The sequence below is a fragment of the Lycorma delicatula genome, chromosome 6 (genome assembly GCF_047948215.1).
Source record: "Lycorma delicatula isolate Av1 chromosome 6, ASM4794821v1, whole genome shotgun sequence".
Taxonomy (NCBI): Eukaryota; Metazoa; Arthropoda; class Insecta; order Hemiptera; family Fulgoridae; genus Lycorma; species Lycorma delicatula.
Genome location: NC_134460.1, coordinates 32,230,528 through 32,249,918, shown reverse-complemented (window position 1 = coordinate 32,249,918; position 19,391 = coordinate 32,230,528). Strand labels below are relative to the sequence as shown.

General features: G+C 32.0%; 1 protein-coding gene across 2 annotated transcripts in view; it reads right to left on the bottom strand.

Moving 5' to 3' along the window:
* Positions 1-19,391, bottom strand: part of Plc21C (Phospholipase C at 21C) — a 275,613-nt gene extending 256,222 nt beyond the window's left edge. For both annotated transcript variants that reach the window (XM_075369551.1, XM_075369552.1), the window contains exon 1: positions 18,939-19,391. In XM_075369551.1, the coding sequence (XP_075225666.1) occupies positions 18,939-19,037 (99 nt within the window). In that variant the 5' untranslated portion in view covers positions 19,038-19,391. The remainder of the gene's footprint in view (positions 1-18,938) is intronic.

Here is a 19,391-nt window from a genome sequence, read left to right as displayed (position 1 = left end):
CGGAAAGTTGCTGTGCACTGGAATTACGGAAGTGTAATGACGAAAGTTTCTTAATTATTACTTTGTATTTTTATTTAATTATTTTATAGAAATGGATATTGCAATAACTGGAATAGTTTATACAATGTTGAAAATGACCTCTCTCCAACATTAATACAACACTGCACACGTTTCAATTTGTTTTCAAACACTTTAACCAGCTGAGGTACTGGAATGTCTCGTACGTAGGCTATTATTGCGGTTTTTAGTTCGCAATCGTGCGTGGTCTGTTGTGCGATACACTGCTTGTTTCGCTGTTCCCATAGAAACTAAGCTTTGGGAATCAGATCGGGCGATTGTGCAGACCAGAAAGCCCTCGAAATGATATGTTTACCTAAAACATTTCGTAAAAAGGTCACTGATCTTTTAGCTGTGTGCACTGTGGCGTCATCTCGTTGGAATCAACCGTGATTAGATTCCACTTCTGTTTCCACTGACTAATGAAGTTTATTAAAACAGCACAATAACGGTCACAATTAACTGTATTTTCAAAAACGATTTTATCCGTACTCTACGTTTACTCAAACCGACCCAGACTCCAATTTTCGCGACGTGAAGATATTGTTCATGTAATTCATGGGAGTCGACCACAGTCGGGTATTTTGTGAATTAATATACCCTCTCACATGAAGCTACGCTTCATCTGTAAAAAACGTAATGTCGAGAACACCTACGGAATTTTGGTCGATAAACGTTTAAGCCATTGACAATAATTTAGTCTTCGCATAATCTGTAATTTTCAGTTCTTCAACATACATTACTATGTAGGGGGTCTTTTCTTACTTATTTATTATTTTATTAGCTTTATGTGCAATAAGTCCGATATTTTGCCACTGTGCTCATCGACTTTGACAAACTTTCGGCCACAGCATCATAAACACCAAGCAGCTGGTTTAGTTTAGGTGATATTCCGTTTCGATCGGCATCTTCAACAGAGCCTGTCGCTCAAAATGTTTCGATAAGATTTCGAACTGCATTGCGGTGAGGAACAGGAGTATTTGAAAACTTTTCAGAAAACTTGTGCTTCACTAATCAATACACTAGTCAACTTCACGAAAGATGTGGTCAACGAGAAAAATAAGTTCCTCTACCGAAAGAAAGTTACGTTTCTCGCAACTATTGATTCCGATAAACGAAAAAAACGAACGAATTGAATCACGTTCGATCACAACTCAACAACTGACGTCTTGATTTATTACCGAGTAACGCCCAACGAACTCGCAGGGTAACCAACCTAACGCCAAAAGGTCAAAATGCATCAAATAATTCTAACGCAAACTGAACAGAGACTTTCCGAACGCACTGCATTTATCGTAACTCATCCGATTTAAATGAAGATAATCGGCCATTACATAAAATACCACAAGAGATTTTATGACTGTATGTTAAACCGTTCCTGACATATAAAATGAAATAAAGCCGATATACCTGCATACAAACAAACAAAAAAGCGATTCACATGATACATTCTGCTGCAGCCACCCAAAATCCTTATCCGCAGAATTAAAATCCCTGTGCGAAATCAACGTGAGGTGTTGAAAATTTTGGTATTTGCAAAATCCGAATTAAAAAATCTGTCGGGGCATTGACCTCAAACAATCTTTCGTATTCGGTAAGAATATGTTTTCCCTGTTAATGAGCAATCTGGGTTAATAGCATCAATTATTCTATATAATCCAGACTACTTATCACTTTCAACTCGCAAAAAAAAATATTATTCTGTCTTTTATACCACCAAGTGAAGAATAAACTTAATAAAATTTTAATCAACGTCACATGATACTACCCCAAGTAAAAGAGTCGTGAGAACTGAAAAGTCGGATGAGGGATATGAAAAAGAGGAGTTTCGAAAAAAACTCTACACAATTACAGTTTTTTAGTGGACAACGCGTAATCGGGTATCCTATATCCACCTGAACGACCTTACCTATTACACATTTAATATTATATTGTAAGCGCACGCATTAAATAACCGATTTTCCTGACTTATTCAGTTTGTGCACTGAAAAAGCGTGATGTAAAATCACTATATCCTTCTGTTCATACGATACTTCCTGAACGGTAAATTCGCTCTTGAATTTTCTAAATAGCATAATGTTATTAATACCTAGTAAATACATGAGCCAATTTCGACAAGAATTTACTAGCTTCTCAAGAAATACGTTTAAATATGAAATATATGTACGCGGTTGTCTCACTGGTGTTAAACCGAAGGATTCTGCGTTCAAATCCGATCAGGCTCGATATTTTTTCACACGGTATGTACACGTACCACTCATCCGCGTCATTTAAAAAATAACTATAATTGGATGCTAGCTTCTAGTTTTTCTAAAGAGAATAAACTTAAAAAAATTCTCTCTCCGCGGTTAATTTAAAACATTTTTACTCAGTCCGTCAAAGTCAAAGTAACCGCACAGTACACAGCACAAATACGGGGAAACCGGATAACAGACCAGAAGTGTCTTCCTTTTTTTCAAAATATGATTTATTTTCCCTAAAACCCGACAAATATTTATCTTTTATTTTAATTAAAAATGAGCCACTTATATTTAGTTCGAATTTCACTTTTAAATTAAAAAAAATAATAAAAAATTGGGACTATTTTCGCTTTCTAAAGAACGTATCGCACAAATATTTTTACAAGATTAAAAACAAAATAAATTCTCTTATCCTCATATATGATAATTCACTATCTCTTAAATGAATTTTAACAGAAAGTTAAAAAAAAAATAAATAAAAAAAAAGTTAAGTGGAACGATTATTTCATGACGTCTGAACCAGATATTAAACAAAACGGAGATTCTCTATTTACGTCAAAACATTTTCAACTAAGTATGTAAATCGGCGTTTCCCGACATCAGACAATCGACAATAAAGATACAGCAATCTTAATCGATCACCGATGAAAGCCATAGACGCATAGATGAAAACGTTTTGACGTAAGCAAAAAAGTTTTATATTTTACAATCGATTAGATTAGTTTCACATTTTACATTCTAATAGATTACTTGCAGCTCAAAAAATAATTGTCTGCTGTCATCTTCGAGAACACTGTAAATATTAATACAAAACTAAGGTTCATAAAATTACTGGGTAATGGACTAAACGTATATATATATATATATATTTTTTTTTTTTGGAAACGTTGACTGATGTTTCGTTTCCGATGACGAGAAACTGTTTTAGTCGTTTTGCTTGTCTTAACGTAAAATTTACACGCTTTTACTTCCTTGTACGAATTGAAGGAAGTAATATGATCGCAAAATATTTCGGTTTTCAGATTTCAACTGAAATATCCATTCTGGCCATCCCCGAATCCATTTTGACTAGTTTCGGGGTGACGTCTGTACGTACGTATCTCGCATAATTCAAAAAACGATTAACCGTAGGATGTTGAAATTTAGGTTTGCTGTAACATCTAGTTGTGCACCTCCCCTTTTGATCGCAATCGACTGAACAAAAGTGTCCAAAATCCAAAAGATTTGGATTTTGGACTTTTTCTTAACCGCAGTAATAAGCCCTCATTGAGAACTCTTCAACGATATAAGTGGTACTTATTATCATTGGTTTCAGAGTTATAGCCACACAAAATTTTAATTATTGAAATATTTGGATCTTACAAGGGGAAGGACACATCGGTTCGAATCAGACTTCATCTTTTTTTTTATTTTAACTTTCTTTTTTTTTAAATTTAAATATATTGATTTATTAATAATTATTAACCACTGATTGTAAAAAAGGTTTTACGATTAATAATAATTCAATAATAACAATAAAAAAATATAAGTTATTAATGAAATAAAATTTTAAGTACTTTTCATTTTAAAAAAATATGTATATGAAATTGAAGAGGCATACAAGGAAGTCCACATCAATTTTTTTAATTGCACAAAAAAATAAAAGTGAGATATTACTTGGCCTTTAGAATTTTTTTCTTTGAAGCAGTATTTATCAGTCACCTATATAAGAAAAGATAAATGAAATAGGCCTTGCAGTACGCTGCAATATCAGCTATCACATTAAATTTATCAACATTTTTTCTAAACTTCTAAGAATCGTGACGCTTCTTGATCTTTCGATACCGACTGCGGTCGTCTTATTCATTTTTTCCTGTTCAGCCTCCGCAAATTCTAATACCAATATTCTCCACAAATACTAATACTGTCCATATACTCTTCAGTTAAGAACAATAATACAGTTAATCTTATTTAATAGCGATGTACCAGTAAATGAAATATTTTGTTTTGGTGTGCAATTTGAGTGTGTGTGTGTGTGTGTGTGTGTGTGTGTGTGTGTGTGTGTGTTTTAATGAAACCGAACACAAATGGAATTAGGACCTTCTCTTTTGAATAATTTTAACAATACTTAGGTTGTACAATACCGTTTAATATTTCTAGAAATAACTCTCATTGCCGATATTCTTAGAACTTCTAATATACCCGGTCAATTTTCGCAAAAAAACTACCAAATCACCTCAATGCGACATATATCTTGGTGTATTGCTCGCTTAGTCGATAGAACATTTTATCTAATAGAAGTTTTATCAACAAATAAAATACAGCAAAAAAGAGGAGAGTTAAATAGGACCATTTTATTTTTAAAGAGAATCAATCAAGTATCTACATGTTTTGTAAGTCTTTCTTTTGATCCGCAACAAAGTACAAAGAGCGATGAAAAAGTATTAATAAAGTACATTAAAAAAAACTCAGACCCCCAAGTACCGGTGGAATCAGAAATAATAATTTGAATTGATCAGTATTGTTAATAATATCGACGCGATCCTACAATCGAATATTTTTAAACATTTTTTTTTTTTTTTTTTATAACAATAGATGATATTCGATTACTTCAGTTGTATTAGTTCAAATAGAATAAACCACATTTTATTGCTTTTTGATGTAAAATTATTAGCAATTACAATTCAGCCCGTGTGATAGCAATTTACTACACGGGTGAAAAGGTTAGTTTTACAAAGTCGCTGATCCACGTCCAGGTGCAGCCATGAGAATATACGTATACAGAGAGAAAATGCATAGTAAAAAGCATATAGAAAATATTCTTCGGTTCCAAAAAAACGCTGTTGTATGCGGAAGGTGTCCAAGCGTTTTCATTTTATGCAAAAGATATATACGTTAAGTAGCCACGCAAATCGTATCTATGTTACGATCGAACTGAACACAAGCTAGGACTTTTGGGTCCAATACCCGAAAGTTCGAAGAAAACTTTGAACGTCGCGTGTGATCTTAGGCGAGTGCTATTATCTAAACAACGTATTCTTGGAAATAGATAAAATACGCCGTGCGTAAAGCGTAACCTAGAAAATGGAAGCCATACCCACCGTGTTGGTCTAATGGTGAACGCGTCTTCCCAAATCAGCTCAAGAGTTCCAGGGTTTAAGTCCTAGTAAAGTCAGTTATTTTTACACGGATTTGAACACTATATCATGAATGCCTGTTTTCTTTGGTGGTTGGGTTTCAATTAACCACACATCTCAGAAATGGTCGAACTGAGACTGTACAAGACTACACTTCATTTACACTCATGCAAATCATCCTCATTCATCCTCTGAAGTATTATCTGAAAGGTAATTACCGGAGGCTAAACAGGAAAAAGAAAGAAAAGTAAATGGAAGCCGTAATATGGAATCTACCTCGTCCGCTGTGTCTTACTACAACTTACTTCATAACTGATACATACTAGGTCTGGTAATAAAGGAATGAGACTAGATTTTTGTCAGAAAAAGCGGCAACACTGTAAAGTTACTAGTAAACATATGGTTATATGAACAGCTGATTTATATTAGGTATTAATAAATTTAGTCTACTGCTGCCACGTGAGAAGTAAACAAATTTTTCGTGAAAAGAGTTTTTGTTGTGCGTTACAAAAATGAGCGATACTAATTATAAGCAACGTTGTGCAATCAATTTTTTTTTAAACTCTGTGAGAATGCTATTGAAACTTTTTAAAAATTGAAAAGGGCGTATGGAGATGACGCTCTGTCACGAGCCCAAGTTTTTTGGCGGTTTAAAGCATTTTCAGGTGTCTGGGAATGAGTTTCAGACGCTCCACGCTTTGGAAGACCGTTAACGTCAAAAAGTGACGACAATGTTGAGCGAATCAGAGACTTGATACGGTACGACCGGCGATTAACTGTCAGAATGATTGCAGAATAATTGAATTTGAACCGTACCACAGTCATAAAAAAAGTTTGTGCAAAATCAGTACCCAATTGCTGAACAGAAAACAACAGGGTGAAAGTGTGCCGCGATCTTCTAGGACGAATTAAAACTGATCCTGATTTTCTAAAAGATGTTATTATTGGTGATGAATCTTGGATACTTGAGTACGACCCAGAAACAAAACGCCAGAGCAAGGAGCGGCCCACTTCAAACTCACCACGTCCAAAAAAGCCAAATTGAGCATATCAAAAATCAGAACCATCCTAATTTGGTTCTTCGATAGTAATGGCATTATCGATAAAGAATTTTTGCCTATAGGACAGACTGTAAATCAATATATTTACGATAAATTCTTGAAAGACTGCGGAAAAGAGTCGCCCGCATGAGACCAGCCATCAATGACAACTGAATGCTGCATCAGGACAATGCACCTTGTCACACTGTAAACAACACACGTTGTGTTAATTAATGAGTTTTTGGCAAAGAAAAACATTCCTGTAGTTCCTCAACCACCTTATTCACCTGACTTGGAGTCCCTGCAACTTTTTCCTGTTCCCGACTTTAAAAAAACACCTCAAACGAAACCATTTTGGAACAGTAGAAAACATTAGAAAAATGTAACCGACCATGTGAAGGATATTCCGGTTTCTGAGATCCAACACTGCTATGAAGAGTGGGAAAACCGTTTTAAGCGTTGCATGGCTTCCCAAGGGAACTATTCCGAAGGTTATTGAGTCCATGTTTAATCGGATTGTAAATAAAAAGTTTTTCTGAACCAGTCTCATTAGTTTATTTACAGACCTCGTAAATTTAATCAAAACGTAAACTAAGAAATAATACAAATTATTACAAAACATTTAGGCGGTGTATAAATAAAAGCTAAAATAGATCCTGTCAATGAATATCTAATAAAAAAAAAGATTAACTTAAGTGGCGACGACGTACAATTTTGGAATCGCTGCCTTTCCGTATCACTAGAGCGACTAAATAAGTCGATAACTATTTCATAAAACTGAGGAAACCGATTCCACCACATTTAAGATTAGTTAAAGTCACGTTTAGGATTTTTACGAAATTTTATCAGAGGATAATACCGTTTATATACGAACTACAAAAAACATTTTAGATTAATTTAAAATAAAAACATAGAATGTTTCATAAAAAAAAATTGACAGACCTATCGTATTGAATGTTTTGACGGACAAATTGTTACAGCAGGAGTTAAAAATTAAGCGAGATTTAGTTAAAAAGTAAAAGTAATAGTATTTTTTCTATTGAAAATTTTATTTCAAAAACAACTGTAGATAATACATTATACAACTAATTAACAAAAGCTTATAACTATTTTAACGTAATCCAGAACAGATATATCGTGCAACTTTAAATAAAAACACATTAATATCCGATTACGAAAAATATTACAGCTAAAAAATATTTACATAATTTTAATTATAATTATGAATAATAAACGTTAGCTTTGCATATTTAAAAATATATGTCTCATTTATTTTCATAAAACTAAGAACTAAAACAATGCAGATAATGAAGCCATATTTAAAGAATTTTACATTATGTTTTTCTTTTTTTTAAATCTGAAAAAAGTTATAAAAATTTACACACCCACATACACAGACAACCTAAAACAACTACAACATCATGAGAGTGTTTGTGAGTGAGAGAGCATATTTAATGAAAGCTAACAAGGACATCTTCCTGTTGTTTAACCTATGCATACAGAAGAGGGAGCGTAATTTACAACACATGCTAGTTCTGTACATTTTCTAACTCATTAAAAATGAGAATCGCAATTGAAAAAAAAAAAAACAGCGCGCATCAAATTTTTTAAACAACTGTAAGATGCTAGACAGTTGAATGCAGTATCAAACAAGTATAAAATGATATAATTATTTCTAATATTTTATGATAATTACACATTATTAAAACGGTTCACATAATGGTATCTGCTAAAAATAAACACAAAAATAAATAAACTGTTTGATAGCAGATAGCTTAATCGCTTTTTTAAATTTAGTGGATTTTTTTACATAACGTAACTAAAGATAATTTTTAAACAGAGAAAAAAGGATTATAAATAACTGCATGAGAATAAATAAATATTTTATTCAGATCTGTACACAATTATATATTATACGGATCACGTCAACATTTCACCGGTGCTAAGATGAGGATTAAAAAAATTTCCACCTTAAAGTTAACAAAAACGTCAAATTTACACAATACGACAACGGTTGCAAATGAAAAAAAGTTTACATATTCAACATACAAGCCCCATCTTCTTACAATTTCAACAACATTTTGGTCATCCCTTACAGCAAGTGTTGGTCATATCAAAAATTGTTTCAGACAAAAATTTGAGGTAAAGTTTAGAAGATTAACGACACTTTAAACCGATTCGATACTGTGTCTATTATGAAAGGTATGATTTTTTTTTTGTCTTCAAAAATTAATTTTTTCTTCCCCCTGGGCCAATGATTGGTGATATCAAAAAAACTTTACATAAGTAGTTTTAGTGCCTTATCCAAAGAATAGTAAGAACTTTAAACGAATTCGATATTTTACTTAATAAGAAAGTTATGGCGATGTTTTGTTTTTCCGAAGAATCCCCCCCCCCAACATTTCCACCCCTTTGGTCCGATTTTGGCCGTTAACAAACTCGACCGAGATTTTGGGACGAGTTATTTTTAACGAAAAATTTTAAAGTGACTGGTGAAAAATTACGGCAGTCATCATGTCCACAAGAAATGTATGTATATAAACTTTCGAGCTGACGATGGTTTTGGTGACTGGAAGATGTGAAACGCGAAGATATGTCAAAATTTTCCGAAAATCGAATCATGGTACCCATTAAAACAGGTAGCTTTCTTATAAACTCTACCTAATAGAACAGGTTAGTCAACACAATACTAATTTAAATATAAATGAAAAATAAGAAATTAAATACGTAGAGGAACTAAATAAATAAAATAGCTGCAAATAATTCAGCACGAGAACTATTTGAGCGCTCATTTACGTACAGATTAAATGAAAATGCAGAAGATTCAGATTTGTTTTTTAAATTATTACTTAAAAACTCGTCGACAGAATAATATCGCTTTCTGTAAATGAAAGTCTTTCTACAAGTGTCCAAAACGTTCCCCACCGTATGCGAAATTCTAATATCTATCTTTCGTTTTGTTCGGTTGCAAATAATAATGCTGTCGCAAGAACGTGTGGAAATTATGCTGTTATGTGGCCGTGAAGTTTATTCGCACCGTGATGTTAGTAATGAGTTTAATCGGACGTCATCCTGATAACCAAGCAGTATCGCGCTGAAAGATTATTTGAAAATTTAAGGGAACGGGGCTTTGCCGATTTGCCCCGATCGGGAAGATCACGGACTGAAAATGTAATACAAGAAGCAGTAATTACCAAGGTCTTTTTTTCTGTTTAGCCTTCAGGACCACCGTAAGATATTACTTCAGAGGATGAATGAGGATAAATGAAGTGTAGTCTAGTACTGTATCAGGTCGACCGTTCCTGACATGTGTGGTTAATTGAAATCCAACCGCAAAAGAAAACCGATATCCGCGATCTAGTATACAAATCAGTATAAAAGTAAGCCTTTACTAGGATTTGAACCTTAGAACTCTCGACTTTGAAATCGTCTGATTTGCGATGACGAGCGCATCACTACACCAATCCGGTGGGTTAATTACAAAGGTCTACGGCGGTCAAAAGTAGTCGTTCTGAACTGGAATTCGAACGTTCCACCGTCCACGACATCCTGAAGAAAGAAAATTTTCACCTGTTAAATTTCAAGCTCCTGCAACATTTATCGGAAGATGCTCCTCGTCATAGGATGAATATGTGAGGATGGTTTTTTGACAGAATGGAGGATAATGCGTACTTACAATCCTCTGCATTATTTTCTGACGAGGCTAATTTTTACGCGAAAGGTGGAGTCATCAAACAAAATCTGCGCTACTGTAACAAGATAATCCCATCCGTACGATTCCTCCAGACAGCAGGGGTCTGATCGTGTAGCGGGTAGTAACCCGCTACAGTAGTAGCGATTGAAACGATCGTATCTTTGCCCCGTATTTTTTTGAAGGAAATAAGGACGGTGAAAAAACTGCAAACGCTTAGAGATTGGTAGACGCTCCCGTTGGATACCACTGGAAAGCGTCATTAACGGTTCATTCAATACGAAGCCCACCACAGTAAACGAACGTTGTGATACTCTGGCCGGATGAAACCTTTCCTCAACGCTGGATCGGTCGAAGAGGGCCTGTTGAATGGGCTCCACGGTCACTGGATATGAATTCAGTAGACTTTTCATTTCGGGTGTATCTGAAGGCACGGCAGTGTGAAGATTCGCGATGCGGTATTCGCATCAGGATTGAAGAACGAATGCTATGCTGTAGATATCACGGCCGCAGTGTGTTAACAACCTGAAATCCGCCTATAGATTTGTCTGGAATTCGACGGTAGACATATCGAACAAATATCGTGATTTCGAATACGGTGTGGGTCTTTTTGCACATTTTTCTATTATAAATAAACAGATTAAACGATTCGGAAATTTATTAAAAATGACAACAGAACCGTAACGTCCTTTCCCGTAAGCCGAAGTATTGCATCGGATTATATGAAAACAGCTCTGTTATCTGATCTGACAGAAGCGTATGGTTAGTTATTCTACAAGATTAAATTCCTATTCTTTTTAACAAAACTGGACATTCATAAACACAAAGGTTTTATCAAATATCAGTCTACAAGTTTCACATTTATGATCGTCAAATAAAAATCTGACATCTCATTTTTGTAACTTGAAAATTCATTGGCTTTAGTAACCGAACGGCGGTTATTTTTTTATAAAAACAAGACTTTATAAAAACCATTTCAATAGCAGTATTTATTCAATCGATTCAAAATAAATTTTGCGGTAATCTCTCTCTGGTCAACTAGCCTCGATTAGGACAACTTCAATGATATAATAGAAAGAAAAGTAAAAAAACAATATCAAATGAAAAAGAAAAGAAAAAAAAATCAACAGTATTAAGATTTACTGCATTAACCACCGATTCTGATCTAAGGCAAAACAATAAACTTTCTCCAGAGGCTTGAGCTGCTCTAGTTAAGGGTTGATTACCACCCACCCTTTTTATTTTCTATCCCATCTTTTCTGAAGAGACTGCCATTGCACAATAGCTACTTAACTACGTCAAAACAAAAGGGGAGCCGTGACTGGTAGAGGAGTATCTGTTACATTGTTGATGATAATTTACTGATACCAGTCGTACCATGAACGGCGACTCTTGAATTTTTCAAGTAAGTTAAAACAAGACCAACAAGTTGCTGATATGCCACGTTGGCCTTCATTTCCAACAAGAATTAAAATTATATTCCACTCTTGATCTCCAATTCAGGTATCAGTTTTATTGTACTTATAAATCGTGATTACAATCGGAAAATGTTGAAAGCCTTTAACACCGATAGTTGGAAAAAGTTAATTACTGATTTTTGCTCATAGATTTAAAAGAGAAACGACTAAAGTTTTTAAAAAAAAAACCAGTTGTAATCAACGGTACTATAAAATAATTAAAAAATGCTTAATCGTCAAATTTCTTCATCGATAACGAAAGTCTTTTTCCTTTTTCAGGATCATTGTTTAGAGAAGAGAAAAATTGCAATTAATAACCTCAGTACAAGAAACATAATAATTACTAAGAATTTTGTGCTAGGTCTGAGTGTTTAAACGTTAAAAATTGCATTTCAGTATCAAGAGTAAGTGGGAATCGGTTTTCTTATAATATACTACAAAATTTTTAAATTATATATAGTAAATTAGCATAGCCGTCGCGGTTTCAACCGCGCTATACGATTACTTGCGTTTCCCATTGCGCAAGTAATCCGAAACGCAATTGTTTATGTTTATGTTTATTTTATGCAACTGGAGGCAAGAGCAGCCAGTCGCGTCGAACATTCAGTAACAGTGGCAGTGTCGGTTAAGCCGCATCGCCGAACGCCGTCGCACCTCTTAAAAATCGAAATTCGTGAAAAAACCGAAAATGGATTTTAGGTATTTATTTGAAGAGTATTTGCAAGTGCAAATCTAGTGAATATGTCATTAAGTATAGTCGGAAATGCGGAAAATCTTCAATCATTACTAAATTTGTTTTTACCTTTCTTCATCCCTTTCGAGGTCGAATTTCGAAAAATCTAGAAATCGGTTTTTAGATATTCACGTGAAGATTACACACACCAAGAATCAAGTTGATATCTTCATTTATTACAGAGAAATATTTTTAAAAATCTAGTAAATTTCATTGTTATTTATCACTTACCATTTCACCCATCTGATTTAATTAATCTTCCCTATTACATTTAATGTAAAAGCATATCTGAGACTAAAAATCAATTTTACAAAAATATAATTATATAAATAAAATTTCTACAAACTATTAACTTATCATATCGTACTCGTACTAATATATAATTCTGGAATTTTGTTTGTTTGTTACTTAATCACGCAAAAAACTGTTCCACCGATTTTGATGAATGTTTTTTTTTTTAATTTTCTTTCTTCCCTACAGAGGATACAAAAATCCGATATACGAAAATTGGTCGAAGAATGAAGAAATTATGCAAATTAAAAAAAATGAAAATAAAATGACACCTCAAATAACTATATTTATTTCAAGCTTTTTTGCACAAAAAATTACTTTTAAAAGTGTTAAAGATCATTCTCTATCAATGCGATAAGGATAAAAACTAATTCCACGCTGTTAAAGAACGCCTCTTTAGAAAATATTAAAAATTTCAAGTCGAACGTTAAAGCAATGGAAGGTTAAAATACTAGAGAACTCCTATTTTTTTTTAAAGTCGCGATTTGTTATTATTGATCCTTTAATTGGTTTTAAAACCGTATCCACCCTGAAAATTTATTTAGAAAAAAAAAACATTTTGATCAGACGGGAAAAAACCTCCCCGACCGAGTGTGGAGAAGTGTATTATGCATCGTTTCCCACAGAAGAGGGTACAACGATTTATGGCTTTGCACTACTTGTACCCGCCTTTCTCATAACTGAGGTACGTTGTAAAGATGCATCTAATATACAAGCGGTAATAATACGGATGTTTCTCTGAAAGTAACCGTGATCATTAAATAGCTATTATGTGGTAAACATAATTACGGGTATCACATCGGACTTGCTATACTGATACGCAAAAGTATATTCGGTTTCGTGAACACGGCGACAGGAAACCGCTTCCTTCCCTTACACCTCTCGGTAATCCTGACGTGGGGTTATTGTTATTCTTAGGATTGGAATGGCATTTTCGAAAGCGGCGCTGAATCATGTCAATCACCATTATAGTTACACCCAAAACAAAGGATAAAAAAGTAAAATATTAAGAAAATTTCAACTTTTAGTTGTGTGTATAATCAATCACCGCATTTCTGATAATAGAACATTTTTCTCCCCGGACTTCTTTTTCTAATTTTTAAACCGGATAATCTTTCAATATAAAGTCTCACTCTGAAAATATAAGTACTGTCAACAGATTAAAACAGTTGAAAATTAACATTTTTATGAAATCCAATCCCCTTTTAAGTTATAGAATCTGCAACATATCCCACAATTTTTTATAAAATGTAACAGAATGAACACATTACAAATAATATAGGGCAAAACACCAAATTTCATAGCTGTAGGTTAAACTACTCCTTAGATGCAAAGCTAAGCAAGCACAAAAAATTCAATAATCTAATGTTAGTATTTTTAAACTGGCAGAACTGCACAAAAAACAAAAACTTTTTTTGGTCTGAAGTAATAATTATTTGCTGTAACAAAAATAAAAATAATTTAATAGCTAAATACACAAAAAAAGCTTTCAGATTTTTAATTAAGTTTCCCAACTTTCATAACATTGAGAGATCAACTTATTTCACAAAATCTATTTAAAATAAAATTCATGCCTTTTTCCTTGAATACTAGAAAAAAAATATTTATAGTTGATTTACTGGAACAGATATAAAGTGACTCCAAACATGAAAATCTACAAAATTAAAAACAATTTTTTTGTACAAAAAGGGAATTGTTGTCTAGGTAAAATGCACGCACAACTTCCCATTAACCCATTGCAGTCTAGGTAAAATACATGCTTCTAATGGTTAACAGGAACATATTTTTAAACCAAATCAAATAAAATCAGTTATAATTTATATAAGACTTGTAATTTATATAATGTAATTATATAAACTTGTAATTTATATACGACATGTAATAATATTCATAACTGAATGAAAAATACAGCAGTTTAAATTATCTGAGGAACTGACAATATATAATAAATAAACTGACAACAATCACAATAAATTGAATTCCTATTTATAAAAAAAAAATAATAATAAAAATATACACAGCATCTCATTTCACTAATGAGTCTATTCAGTGAAACTACTGCACAGTTACAACTTGCTATCTTTTTCCTCTGATCTCCTTTTAATATGCAAAGTGCTACAACAGTCTCTCACCTAATGAAAATTGCCTACTACATTATTGATGCACATACAACAACCCTACTAATGATAGAAAATGAAGGAAAAAAGAAATCAGAGGACCAACAAATGTATTCAAATAAATTTACCACACAGAGCTAACCTTGAACTCACAGGGGATGAGGAACAGATTACCTCGTCATTTCTAAGCTAATGACAGGCACAAGCAATACGATAAGCATAACCTTCCACTTTCTCATCGGTTATACCACTGCAAGCTAGACCGGCTATCAGATTTATACAATTAGTTTATAAGAGAATTAATACATGAATTTCTTACAGAACTGGAAGTATTAAATATTTAATAAAATAGAAATTATGAATTCAAATTATACAAATAAACAGATAGAACAAACTGTTTATTTTAGTACTACATATTTAACCTTAAGTAAGAATTGAAAGTGAAATGCTCTGACCCTACACAAATTTTCATGAACAAAAACCACTTACATTAAAAAAAAAATTAATGTTAATAATAATAAGACCAAAAATGAAATACGACAGAAAAAATTAATAACATTATACCTCATTAGAATCAAAAAATTAATTAGTTCAAGGTTCACTTTAGAATAACACATTCCATTGATCAGAAATATCCTCAACTGGAATGATTAAAGGTACTGTAAGTAAGGTACCTGAGAAGAGCAAATCACCATTATGAATTGCCATAACAGAAATATTTTATAATTTCACCATAACTGCTGTTATATTAAATTCCCTCTAATAAGTGGATTGTTTTCCGGAGAACAAAGTGCATTAATCGGTTGCTTTACATCACTACCTTTCCCACCAAGGCTACCATATGTGTAAAGCATTGAATTAAAAATAGCACAAATCAGAGATGCTTTCTCTGATAATGTTCATAACATAGCTATAGGTGAGCAAAGTGAAAGTGTCACAAGCAGTACTGAATACTACCTGCATTTTGATGGACATGGCACAACAATATCCTCAATATAAGAAGGAGGCAATAAAAAAATAATAATTTCAGAGTAAACCTTTCCAGGGTAAGCCTCATATGAGATTCACTTTTTTTTGGAAATAGTATGCTGATTTTGTTATCGGTTAGTATCATGTTGCCGATAAAACTGCTACGGCATTCATACATATGCGCATCCATAAGGCATATAACAATAAGGCCATTAGCCACAAATAAATTCCACCATATGACATGAACTGAAAATGTGCACAATTTTTTTTTTTTTTAATTTAATGGGCTTTTTTAATTTAAACCCACTGGCATTTTATACTTGATACCCGATTCTATAAATGATATTTCCAGGAATAATGCAAGTAAACAATTAAGAAAAATGAATGACTGGAAAAAATATTCTACAGAGAACAGATATGATTTTATTATTTATATAAATATTTTTTTTTATATTTATAAGGGCCCACAACCATAGACGTTATAGCTCAAGTAGCAAACAAAAATTAAAATTGCTCATCTACTGAAGGTGATCTTAGTTTACTTATAGACACAACTGCTTTTTGGCTATGGTAACAGAAAGTCTTATGGTAAGAGAATAAGGACAATATCTCAGCACAAGAAATAGATAAAAGAATAATAAAAAAACACCACACAAGAAACAGCTGAAGAAAAAACTGACAAAATATGATTGAAAAAATTGAAACATTATACCTCATTAGAAACAAAAAATTAATTAGTTGAAGGTTACTTTAGAATAACACATTCCATTGATCAGAAATATCCTCAACCAGGATGATTAAAGGTACTGGAAGTAAGGTACCTGAGAAGAGTAGCTGACGAAAAGAATAATGGAAATTATATCTGTGGAATAAATTGCTCAAAAATATCTCCAGACTAAAGAATATAACTAATGAGCAGTTAAAAATATTTTACTTAGTCTGTGCAATTAGTTTCTGCAGGCTTAGCTGTGCTTTTATTTAGTATTTTTGCCTAGTCCACACAAAAAAAAATAACACAAAGATAAAAAGATAATAATGTAACAGGGCAGTATAACTGGCAACAGAAAAACTGACTACATTATTAACAGTAAAAATGTAGAAATAAACCATTATAAGAAAAACTTTTGCAACAACTATAAGTATTAGAAACTGATATATATTGTTTGTATATAATATCTAACACAATATAGTTTAAAAACTCTACTAGCATCATATCAAATGATTCATCTCAAATGGTTTTTTTTAGATAACAGCCAACACCTCATTTTTGGAAAATGTTAAATATAAGGAGGAATAATCTATTCAACAGCTGCAAGATTTTAATAAAAGATAGGTCTGTAAGTTAAAATCATACTTTCATTAACATCTATATATTTCTGGTACCAAAAAGTATAATTCACTAATGTCAAGAAATACAATTTAAAAATATATATATATAAAAAATGTTTAATTATATTTATTCACAATAATGAATTATAATTTAAAAAATGTCATTTATAAAAACATTTTCAGGGAATAAACTACAATAAAGTTCACATCTAGAAAACTCTTTTTAAGTGTAGCAAATGTTTAACTGTTGTCAGATTAAAAAAAATCTTGATGAAAAGCATCTAAAAGATTAATGGTGTGTATTACTTTTTTATATAAATTATTAACTACAATAATTGATCAATAATTTATGTTTTTATAAGTACATTTTGAAAAAATAAATAAAGATGGCAATAAAAAAAATATGATTCATAATGTATGTACAAAATATCAGTAAAAAATAAATAAATTTTACTGACACAGTATACTCCAATGTTAATTCTTAAGATACAGGTACAATAAGAGCAAATACTCAACTTTTAAAAGGGTACTTTAAACAAACAACAAAAAATGAAAAGACAGCTTTAATTAACACTCTTAATAACCACTCTACATTTAAAGTAAACCCACTATAAATCATAATAAAACAATCACAAACACAGTACACCCTATAAAATTAAATCTGTATTATCTAATCTACATGAAACCAAATTTAAATATTGGTAAAAAAATTTAAAAACTACTGCAAAAAAATGCACAATAATTAAAAGTACTATAAAAAAGTGAAATAAAAACCTTAAAAAAAATATATATATTTTTAATACTTTTCCCAAACATATCAAATTTTAACAAATATTAAATGTTTTAACTCTTTAAGAGCAGTAAATTACAGCTAATCACTATACATAAAGCTCAAAAAAGGCAGTTACAATGAAACTGGTTTAACTATACTTTTAAAAAGGTTTTTTTGGTTGTTTAGCAAGTTTAGAAATGACTGACTGAATAATTCTAAAACATCTACAGCCACAAAACCAATAAGAAAAGAAATAATTATTAAAAATTAACATCAGATTTAATTATATAATATTTTTGCCAAGGAAAACACTTTTAATGCCTTAATATTGCCTACAATATTTGCCAATTTAATATTACAAATACTACTTACTATCATAAACTGTACTGTACATGACAATTTAAAATCTTCACTACACACAATGAACTTCATAATTATACCCATTTTATACATAAAACAACCAAATTTAAAAATTGATAACATAAATTTGTTATAATTCTTTTCTATAAGGAAAAAGTAATTTTCTGAAGTCAGAAACAGCAGGTCAATAAAATAAATCCACCAACCGGAATTATAGTTGTTTTATATCAAATAATTCATAAAATAAACCAAAACAACAGTCCATGTAATGTGCAACGATAGAATTACACATTCATTATGTTATGAAATCTAGCGCTAGTTATTATTTTTATAACTATCTAATATTCGACAAAATATAGAAATATTTCCTGATAATTTTAAATAAAATTTAGTTTAACTCCCAGCATTATAGCAATTAACAATAAAGAAATCCTTGTTTAAATAAGTAATTTACATTAGTATAAAAAATATATTTTCAACCACAATTTACGGATTTCGAGCTTATCAACACCATACCGATATTGAAAAACTATATTTATAGGTTAAATATGTATAAGAATTGAGATTGTAAAATGAATTAAAAGTATTAAACAAAAATATATGTAATAGTAAAAATAAAAAAGGGCTTGCATAACATATAGCGTAAACACGCACAACAAACAAGAGTTAATTTAGTAATAATTTCATAATTACTTATCAGCGGTTTGGGCAGGAATCTAACGAATATCACGTATACTGATAAAAGAAAGCAACAGTGTTTACGAACCTCATCCCACTTGATGAATTTTTCTCCTTCCTGCATACATTTCGGGACCTCAACGGTCTTCAGCTGGACTGCTAAAGGAACGGACTTAGAACCGGACATGTTACAAGAACACAATCCTCTGACACAACCTCCGATCAAAACATCACAGCTTCATCACGACACAAGAAATGATTTAAATAGAGGAACTTGCATTTCTTACACAAGTTCATAGGTTATCGAGGATACACACATACACCGATAGCCACGGGCCCAGCATATACGCTGCTCAACAGAAATCAAGCTTTTATCGAGGAATATTTAAACTTTACACTGCCTACTAAGAAAACAAGACATTCTAGTAACATTAAATAATGTTATTATTTGAGAAAAACCCATTTTTTAATACAAAAATTTACCGAAGAACGGCGAAACAACAACACAAAACATCGACCAGTTACTTTCTGACATTTAGAA